Here is a 10,963-nt window from a genome sequence, read left to right as displayed (position 1 = left end):
TTTTCTTCATTAAATTACCAAGTAAAGAAAAAATGTCTTTACTTTATGAATATTAACATCAAGGTATAAGATCAAATATCTCTGCATAGAGATCGTGTGGAAAATTCATATGTCCCCTGAGGGACTCTAACATACGACGGTGCTCCACGCCCAGTTCTCGCAGACTGGAGATTGACATGAGCAGACGTGGAAAGAGGGCACCCTCTTCCTGGTGACTGGACAGAATTTCTGCCTGGAGTGCTTGAATCAAAAGTTCTTGGAGACGTGAAACCTTCTCACGGTTTTTCAGTCCAGATCGATCTAGGAAAAGAAAAAAATATTTTTTAAATTATCCTTTCGGGTCGGGGAAAAAGACCATTGTTTACTTGTGATAATAATGCAATATAAAACAAAAATAATTTTTAAAAACACCAGTAAAAAAAAAATCATTCAAAATTGTCAGGGGTATGATGATGATATTGCTACAAAATTCTTATCATTATTATGATTATTTCTTGGTCATATGGCCTGCTTGGGAATCAATAAAGCATTGTAAAGCAGATTGAGTTTGGTAAAAAAGTGCCTCATACAAGTTTAATCAATTAATTTTATTATTTTTGTTTGGTTAAGTCAAAATGATTTTCAATTCCATAATTGAGAAAAATGATATGAGCTAGAGCTAAATACCATCCATACCTGGAGAAATGAGGACCAGAGCGCTGAAGAGTGCTTTCTCCGATTCTCTGAGGTTGAAGTGGTTCAGCCTGTTGGAAAGGTTGAACAGCAGCTCCACAAAGTGTTCCCCCAGAGGGAAACCAGACTTCATGTCCTCCCTGACCACGATCGAGCTGTTGCCCAGCAGAAAGATGGAGTTGGAGTCTGAGTCCACAAATGGAGAACACACGACACAAGCCACCTGGAAGAAAAAAGAACAATATGATAATCTAACAAAATCTACCAAGTTGATCAGGTATTATGACAATCTACCACGTTGATCAGGTATTATGTCAATCTACCATGTTGATCAGGTATTATGTCAATCTACCACGTTGATCAGGTATTATGTCAATCTACCATGTTGATCAGGTATTGTGTCAATCTACCACGTTGATCAGGTATTGTGTCAATCTACCACGTTGATCAGGTATTATGTAAATCTACCACGTTGATCAGATATTGTGTCAATCTACCACGTTGATCAGATATTGTGTCAATCTACCACGTTGATCAGGTATTGTGACAATCTACCACGTTGATCAGGTATTATGTCAATCTACCACGTTGATCAGATATTATGAAAATCTACCACGTTGATCAGATATTATGTCAATCTACCACGTTGATCAGATATTATGTCAATCTACCACGTTGATCAGATATTATGTCAATCTACCACGTTGATCAGATATTATGTCAATCTACCACGTTGATCAGGTATTGTGTCAATCTACCACGTTGATCAGCTATTATGTAAATCTACCACGTTGATCAGATATTGTGTCAATCTACCACGTTGATCAGATATTGTGTCAATCTACCACGTTGATCAGATATTGTGTCAATCTACCATGTTGATCAGGTATTATGTCAATCTACCACGTTGATCAGATATTGTGTCAATCTACCACGTTGATCAGATATTGTGTCAATCTACCACGTTGATCAGGTATTATGTCAATCTACCACGTTGATCAGATATTGTGTCAATCTAACATGTTGATCAGATATTATGCCAGAATGAGATAAATAAATAAAAACATTCAGTTTTAAATCAACTATAAAGAATTGGGACATTCTATTATTTCAAAATCATTTTTTAAAAAAATATGACGACCGATAAACGAATAACTTTTTCATTTTTATTATTTATTTTTAATTATAAATCTTTTTTTTGATCATAATATTAACTCTGCTGACTTGCTGGTTACGATGTGCTAGAAATGCTTCTTGTTTAGTTTTATTCCACTGTTATAAAAAGCATAAAATTCAATTTAAAGTATCAGGTTCATCCCATTTTGAGACGATATATGTGAAAAAAAAATTGCGTTTTTATCATTAGCACAAGGCAGTTTTATCCAAAATGCCAGCCGTCAAGAACTCCCTCCCTTACTTCAAAACATCCCCCCTTGATGAGGCACATCTGGTCCTCCTGATCCAGGTCAGCAAAGCCAGGGATGGTCTTCCCAAAACACACCACGGCCTCGATAGTCACGTTCAGACGCATTTGGAAATGCTCCCAGCATTCTTCTCCAAGACTGGATGGATTCTGAAACAAAAGGGTGCGTGTGGACATTGAATAATAAAATCATTCATCAATTCAAGAAACATTGTGAAGCACCCTACGCATAGTGGAAATGCGCTACATAAATTTTCATATTTATTTATTTTTAAAAACTTTTATTTATAATTATTTATCATAAATAACTAAATCATTATTTATATTTATAAAAAATTACTAAGTCATTTACTGCTGTTTTGCAATGACTAAATAAATTATCTATTTTTGTATGTGCATACATCTCTGTCTATGTTTCACCAAAACTTCGCTGTCACTTCTTGACTACCTTATAAAAATCTGAAAAGTGTGTATGAAAAACTAGAAATAAAAATAAAAATATCATCCTAAAAAGTCAGCCCACCTTGACTGGGGATCGAACCTCAGACCTCGTAATTACCGTCACTTTGACTCCTTGAGGAGTGCATCAATAATTTCCTGCCAACATGATCCCTCGTCCGCTTTCTCCTTTAAACCATTTCATTTTTTTTATAACTACCTAAACAGCAGGGTGCACAAATCAAAGTGACACTAAACTGCTAGAAGCTGTGGACTGTAAAAAGTAATAAACAAAAATGAATATAACAGCTTCAAAACAGAACAAAACATCCAACATGGAATGTTTCTGGCTCAAACCCTTCCTCGGTCAATAACAAAAATAATAAAAACATTATCACATCTCTTAAAATCCCAGACAGACGGCAGAGAAATATTTTCCAAATACTAGATAGCTGTTGGGATAAAATAAAAGAGAAAGATAACGTAAAACAGCTCACCTGTACATTGCCTTTAAGTCCCTGTGAGATGATTTTACCAATGTACTTTTCCATCAAATTGTTCTGGAACTCTCGAAGTTTCACCCTCATTTCTGGCAGTTTGGACTTGAGGAAAGCAAAAGTTGTGTTGTACGAATCGTGCAGTCGCGATACCATGTAAGGTAACGTTATTTTTACCTCCTCTTTTCCAATGGGACGACTCATTCCTGCCCCCCCAGTCTCACGAGAAGGCAGATTAGAGGTGTTATTATTGTTATTGTTGTTGTTGTTAACTGCGTTGAGTCGTGGTTGAGACAATTGTTGTTGAAGAGGAGACATGACAATACCAGTCGACCCCGAGGCAACTTGATGACTGAAACCGGATAACTGTGCTGTGGATAACCTTAACGGGAAACCAGCAGTATTGTGGTTTTGTTGTTGAACTGTTAATGACTGCTTAGAATTCAAGAAATGTGTATCAGCAGGTAGAGAATTACTTGGTTCTTTTGGTTGGCTGTGAAGAGCTGATAAGATATGAGAAGAGAAATTGGTTGTATTGTGAGTGGTATTGCTATTTTTCATATTTTTCCGTAATGAAGACGATGCTGAGGTTTGCTGGGAAGAAACAGCTCTAAAACTGTTACTATTATTACTATTTATACTGATATTTCCATCACTGCCAGTGCTATTACTTCGAGGCTGTTTTGACTTTGGCTCACCATTTGATCCTCGTCTAGTGATATTGGCAGCAGCAGCAGCGAGTGACGGTGATGAAGATGTCGATGAAGATGACGATGGAGATGATTGTAGTATTGGGGATGATGATTCTGGCGGGGGTGACGATACAGCATTGAGATCATTATTATCAGCACCTTCCAAGTTAGGGATATACGGTCTCTTCTTGATTGGACTACGGATAAACTGCTCCACGGCCGAGGCGGAGACTTTCTTACGAAGATCCAAACTTGTTGAGGAGGCGGAGTCAGCGACTCCTCCCGAAGCTTGGACTATCACAGATGGCTGATGGTTAAGGTTTTGTGAGTCACGCAGGTCGTCTGGGGCTATTGGAGGAATGGAAGACGTAGCCGGGTGTGGCAGGTTGGGGCTGTCCCTGCTGACTTGTTGTGGAAGTGTTGGAGAGGAGAGGACGCTTGTGAGTAATGACGATGGGTAAATAATAGACGATGGGACGGGTTCAATCCGCCCGTCGTCCAATTTGATAAAGACTTGCCCTGTTGATGTGGGCATGGTGAAGAGGTGGGGGTCTCCGGAGCGAAGCAGTGAGGTGATTTGACTGGCTGTTCCAGAGATTGGGGTGCTGGCAGAGGACAGCATTTCTGCATAAGGGGAGAGGGTAGATGATGATGGTGATGACAGGACTGCAGCCAAAGTGGTTGCAGATGATGATATTGATGATGATGATGACGTCAGAAAATTTTTGGAGGTCCTACTCTGACTGTTATTTATAATGGATGATGATGGTAATGATGATGATGTTAGTGATAATGATGAATTGGGGAGATGATGTTGGACTATGATGGGTAATGATAAAGATGATGCTGATGATGAGGTTCGAAGATCTGATGGTTGAGGGGAAGATGATGACGTCCCAACAGGTCTCTGAACTGTCAACATGAGAGGTTTGTCATCCCTGTCTGGGGTGACTCTCACCTCCTTTTTGATTGCAGATGTCATGTTGGCTGCTGTAGTTGTGTCTGCAGCTTCTGTTCCCATTACAACTTGCTGATGAAATCGCATGAGTGACAAGATACGAGATTCTGTCATGTCCGATTCGCTGAGACTTCCTGCGGCTACAGCAGCTTTGGCCGCAGCTGCAGCGACTAGGACGGCTTGGTCAGCAACCATTGGCTGACCGATGAGTTGACTGGTAGGTGTCGATGAGGATGAGGATGATGATGAAGCCCTCTGTTTCAAAATTTTGGACAAGCTAGCCATGGATATTTGATCTCCCCCGCTGTCTAATATTTGGGCTTGGGTACGGGCTGCAAACTGAACTGGCGATTCCGATGGAGCCTGAAGGATGACATTAGAAATCATTCATGAAGCATAAAATCTAGATGGTCCGTTTTAAGGACAAGTGGATTATATATCCTACTCTACAAAAAGGTTTTGACAAGGTTACTTGAACTATTTAAAAAAAACATATTTGACCTTTCTTATTTAACAACAATTCGTTTCTTTAAGATTACTTCATTTAGTTTAACGTTTTTCATATTGAGATTTCAGTGCTGTACTTTTTATTTTATTTTTCCTTTGAGAATACGTGTTTTATTGTAAAGCGCCTTAGAGCATGAATTTATGCATTCATTCAAGTACCCGATGTCTTAAGTTTGAGCCCAAAACTTTAAACGCAAGATTCAAGACTCTTACAGGGACACCATCAATGACCTCACACCTATATTAGATCTTATCAAAATGTATTCTTTTTAAAAATAACGTTTGGTTATTTCATTCAACGATATGACGTTAAGATTATAATTGTGGTCAGGATATCATTATTATATGTGTGCTGGAGAAGTTTTTAAAAAAGGGTTCTGGTTGTATTTTGCGGGAAATGTTCACATATAAGAATAATAATTGAAATAATGAATGAATGAATGAATGCAAACTTCAGATAAATGAAAAACTGAAATGGTAAATGAATGAATGAATGAATAAATAAATGAATGAATGAATGAATGAATGGATGTGGATGCATTCATGAATTAATGAATGAATGAATGAAAACTTCAGATACATCAAAAATAAATCTCTGACTAGGGGAAATTCTCATACAAAAGAAGTATAACAATTGAGAGAATGAATGAATGAATGAATGAATGGATGTGGATGAATGAATGAATGAATGAATGAATGAATGAATGAATGAATGAATGAATCAAAATTTCAGATACATCAAAAATAAATCTCTGACCAGGGGAAATTCTCACACAAAGGAAGTATAACAATTGAGAGAATGAATGAATGAATGATGAATGAATGAATGAATGAATGAATGAATGAATGAATGAATGAATGAATGAATGAATGAATAAAAACTTAGACAATAAGATGAAGAAGAATTGAAAGAATGAATGCATGACTGACTGAATGGATGATTGAATGAATGAATGAATGAATGAATGAATGAATGAATGAATGAATGAATGAATGAATGAATGAATGAATGAAAACTTCAGATGTTAGACATAAATAAGACAATCATGTAGTAGTGCTGTACCGTCGGCAGATTATTCGCCCCCAGTGGACTGGCGGGAGCTGCCACTGTTGAAGTACTGCTGTCCGCGTTCAGACTGAGGAGTCCCTGGAGAGCCTGCTCTGTCTGGGTGTCCTCGATCTTGCGAATCGTCTCGCGCATTTGTCTGGAACGTCTTCCTAACTTGGCGGCTGTGAGGGAGTAATTGATACACTGGTGTTAATGTGTCAGAGGGGGAGGGGGGAGAGAGTGGGAGAGAGAGAGAATAAGAAAGAAAGAAAGAGAGAGAGAGAGAGAGAGAGAGAGAGAGAGAGAGAGAAAGGGGGGAGGTAGAGAGAGAGAGAGAGAAAGGGGGGAGGTAGAGAGGGAGAGAGTAAAGAGACAGGTGGGGGGGGGAGAGAGTAGAGAGAGAGAGAGAGAGAGAGAGAGAGATGAGGGGCAGAGAGTAGAGAGAGAGAGAGGGGGGGGGGAGAAGAGAGAGAGGGGGGGAGGGGATAGAGAGAGTAGAGAGAATGAGAGAGAGAAGGAGAGAAGGGAGAGAGAGACAGAGAGGGTGGGGGGAGAGAAGGGAGAGAGAGAGAGAGAGAGAGAGAGAGAGAGAGAGAGAGAGAGGAAGATAAGGGAGAGAGAGGGAGGGGGGGAGGGGAGAGAGAGATGGAGAGAGAGAGAGAGAGAGAGAGAGAGAGAGAAAGAGAGAGAGAAAGAAAGAGAGAGAGAGAGAGAGAGAGAAAGAGAGAGAGAGAGAGTGTTTGTGTTTGTGCGTGCGAGTGAGTATTTTTTGTGTGAGTATGGGTGTCAGTGTGTGTGCGTGTGTGAGTGAATATGTACTTGTATGAATGTGGGTATGTGTTTCAGCTATTATTAAAAGTTATCCCTTTACGTATAGCGACTTTTATCATCATCATCACCACCACCACCACCACCACCACGACGACGACCACGACCACCACCACAAACAACAATACCAACACCACCAAGAACAACAACAAAACAACAACAACAACAATAACAACAACAACGAATCCACCGATAAAGGCAAAGGTGTCGGGTTTTTACCTGCCCGTGACATGCCCAGGGCCAGACACTTCTGCAGACGACAATACTGGCATCGGTTCCTCGTCTGCATGTTAATCTCACAGTTCTTGGAGTAGAAGCATTTCTTACGGGCCGGGTCGCCCACGTTTTGAAGGGCTCGTCGAAAAAATCCCTGGAGAGGAAGGAATGGGGTAGGGAAAGGGATGAAAGGCTTTATACGTCATTGTTAAAGAAACGTTTTTTTTTTTTTTTTGTTTTTTTTTTGGACAAAACGGAAGACACGTTTTTAGTTCAGAAAAGTGAGTGGAGCAGGCACTTATATCGATAACAGAAAATGAAGTGAGTAGAAAAGTGCCAGAAGACAACAGAGAATAAAAATTTCGAGTGGATAAGGGGCTCGATCCCACAACCTTACTACTACTACTACTACTACTACTACTACTACTACTACTACTACTACTACTACTACTACTACTACTACTACTACTACTACTACTACTACTACTAATAATAATAATAATAATAATAATAATAATAATAATAAATCGTAATTCCGGGTTTTCGCAGCTCTTGGCGCACATTGACTAGAGAGAGGGGAAATCATACATGCTACACACAATAATTATTACACACAAATTGTCAAGTATTATGAACTATTTATATACACACAGGGTGTGTTTTAAGGTACTTCTAAAAAGTCACCTCAGACGGAAATACCTTACCCACTAAGTCTAACGGAAGTGTATTCCAGATATTTGGTGCGGTAGTAGTGTGAGAAAAATCTTTACAACAATAATAATATGTTGTTTATCATTGGAGAGTTGAGTAAGTAGCCTAGCAGGGCAGCAGCACTCACCTTACATCCCTCACAGGCCAACACCCCGTAGTGGACACCAGACGACTTGTCGTCACACACGAGACACTTCAGGGCCGGCTGGGCCATTTTGGGCAGTTGACCCACTCCTGAAAAAGGAAAAAAAAAGAAAGATAGAAAATGACTTTTGAAAAAAATAAATCAATATTAAAAATCAAAAATAATAAATCAAAATATGTGTTCTTGTGGTATGACACTTGCTTTCGAAACGAAAGGTCGAGCCTCGCTCGGCGCATAGTTGAGTCCTTGGATAAGGCTCTTTACTTACATTCTCTCACCTTACTCAGGTGTAAAATGAGTACCTGGCCGTTAACAGCGTTGTCTCTGTCTCCAAAAAAAAATTGTAATATCGCCTGGACCCCTTGTTAAGCGCTTTGAGCACGTTTAGTGGATATTGCGCTACATATAAAGCTCAATTTTTATTTACTTTTTTAAATATAACATAATGATATAAAAGGAACGAAATTGACGTCACTTAACTGTTTGTTACTATTTTTAGACAACCATGTTAAAATTACTTCTCACTAAAATATATCAATCAGGCTATAAATGTTTAAGATTACACATAATTTTGTGTGTTAGTACGTTATGTTCGGCTGGCGGATGTTATGAGCATTTTACCTAAACGCATGGAATCAATATATGTAAAATTAAAAATATGGTTGTAAACATATGTCACTCAGATTGGAGACGTAGAACCTAACGTTCCCCAGTTTATGCAGGTTTCTGATGCACAAATCAGACAATGAGAATTGTTTATGTTTTTATGTTTTTAAGGGTTTTACGGCGCTTGCAACACATTAAGGTCATATCAGCGCCAGTAAAAAGGAAGAAAATGGGATAATAAAAAGTTTTAAAAAATTAAAGAACAAAAGAAAAGGTAAGACAAAGGGGAATTGGTTCAAATAGGGATCAGATGTAGATTCCAAGAGCACACCGTCAAAGTACTTAGTTTGAGATCACCTAAAAGTCTCATCCAGACACAAGCACAGGTCCCAACTAAGAGGAATACACTCAAATGTTTACCAATCATATAATATAATATGTTAACTAAACATAACAGAGAGATGATTTACAATGGAAAAAATATCATCTCCCAAAACTATAACTATACATTCGACTGTTTCCCTCCCAGCCAAGGAACTCCGGCAAGGATCAGGACAAAACTAAGTACCGACAAAACTAAGTAATCTCATTCCAAGACAATGACAGGAAACAATTGGAAAACGGGTATGGAGGGATAGAAGACACAGCATGTACCTCCCTGCCCACTATGGGAGGTCAGGATCCCCACCCAGTCAATGAGAATTGCTTGATACCCTTTGGATAGGACGCAAGTTTATCGCAAAGTACGTTTCGCGAAATCTAACGGATCCCAAGTGCTGGGTGGACAAGGCTAGGGAGGAGGGGGGAGGTCAGACAAAAATCTGGACTGCACCTGGGATAGATACCAGAGAGTTGTGAGGCGAGAGTTCTACCTACCGAGCCATCAGGTCCCAGATGGCAAAAATTATAAAAAAAATAAGAATAAAAATAAAATTCCCTTAATTCATCCCATTAGGGAAATTTGTCTTTAGGGTCTATCCCAAGGGAGGACTGGAATAACCCAGGCGTCAGCCGCAGTGTAGCGCCGCAAAAGAGCTAGGGTGATATGACTTGCTCAAGTCACACAGCGCAGCGTCGGGTGATCGAACTTGGTACTTTTTGGGCGCGAAGACCGTATCGTTGAATCACGCTTTTACTGCAACTTTTACCCTGGAAGAACAACCACAAAAAGCTGGTCTGAAATTGATTGTATGTATGTATGTGTGTGTGTGTGTGTGTGTGTGTGTGTATGTGCGTGCGTGCTTATATTATACGCGAGAGAGAGATAGAGAGGGAGAGGGAGGGAGAGAGAGATAGATAGATAGAGAGAGAGAGAGAGAGAGAGAGAGAGAGGGGGGGGGACATGTTAAGTGAGAACAGAAGATGGAGAGACTGAAAGAGCTATTGAGAGGAGAGAGAGAGAGAGAGAGAGAGAGAGAGAGAGAGAGAGAGAGAGAGAGAGAGAGAGAGAGAGAGAGAGAGATGAGAGAGAGATGAGAGAGAGAGAGAGAGAGAGAGAGAGAGAGAGAGAGAGAGAGATAATTTTGCATGTCCATGTATTATTCAGATCCCAATATTATTAACCACAACAATAAAAGAAAGCCGTGTGCATAATAATAATATTTCATCAATGAAGGTAGCTTCGTACACACTTGAAAGAACTACAAATTATAGATAAACAAAAGTTCCGACGGGTGCAAGCAAGAACCAGACACTATCGGCGATTTGATTACGTAGAGTTTGAATGGAGGTGGCGGGTTCACCAGTGCTTTGATTCGTTCCTGTTTTGGTTTTTTTATCAAGTCGCTAATAATAAGCATATGCGACGTTTTGCCGTCAGAGGGCAATGACCCAAAAATTGTTATGATCTCATTGTTGTAACAGAAACTGTACCCTCAACCCAACGCATTAATTAAATTGTTATGATCTCATTGTTATAATAGAAATGCTCTCAAGGTGTGTGTGTGTGTGTGTGTGTGTGTGTGTGTGTGTATGTGTGTGTGTGTGTGTGTGTGCCCCGCTGCTCTCAATCTCAATATGCTTATAAAAGTTATAAGCATATGCGACGTTTTGCCGTCGGGACATGCTGGTTTGAGCGTATTTCTGTTACAACATTGAGAGATCATAACATTTCGTTGGGTTGGTTTGAGAGTATTTATTTCTGTTAGAACAATGAGACCATAACCATTTCGCTGGGTTGGTTAACAACCAGATCATAACAATTTTTGGGTCATCAATCAGCC

General features: G+C 39.6%; 1 protein-coding gene across 3 annotated transcripts in view; it reads right to left on the bottom strand.

Annotated features, from left to right (window-relative positions):
• LOC144973464 (uncharacterized) overlaps positions 1-10,963 on the bottom strand; it is an 86,690-nt gene continuing 75,727 nt past the window's right edge. For all 3 annotated transcript variants that reach the window (XM_078915935.1, XM_078915936.1, XM_078915937.1), the window contains exons 4-10: positions 8,118-8,224; positions 7,283-7,433; positions 6,251-6,417; positions 3,031-5,043; positions 2,090-2,245; positions 676-895; positions 1-300 (exon numbers count right to left, since the gene is read on the bottom strand). In XM_078915935.1, the coding sequence (XP_078772061.1) occupies positions 59-300; positions 676-895; positions 2,090-2,245; positions 3,031-5,043; positions 6,251-6,417; positions 7,283-7,433; positions 8,118-8,224 (3,056 nt within the window). In that variant the 3' untranslated portion in view covers positions 1-58. The remainder of the gene's footprint in view (positions 301-675; positions 896-2,089; positions 2,246-3,030; positions 5,044-6,250; positions 6,418-7,282; positions 7,434-8,117; positions 8,225-10,963) is intronic.

The sequence above is a fragment of the Berghia stephanieae genome, chromosome 5 (assembly GCF_034508935.2).
Source record: "Berghia stephanieae isolate SIO BIC M18660-M18661 chromosome 5, UCSD_Bste_1.3, whole genome shotgun sequence".
Lineage (NCBI taxonomy): Eukaryota > Metazoa > Mollusca > Gastropoda > Nudibranchia > Aeolidiidae > Berghia > Berghia stephanieae.
Note: the sequence above shows the minus strand (reverse complement) of the source record. Positions and strands in the feature narration are given on the sequence as shown.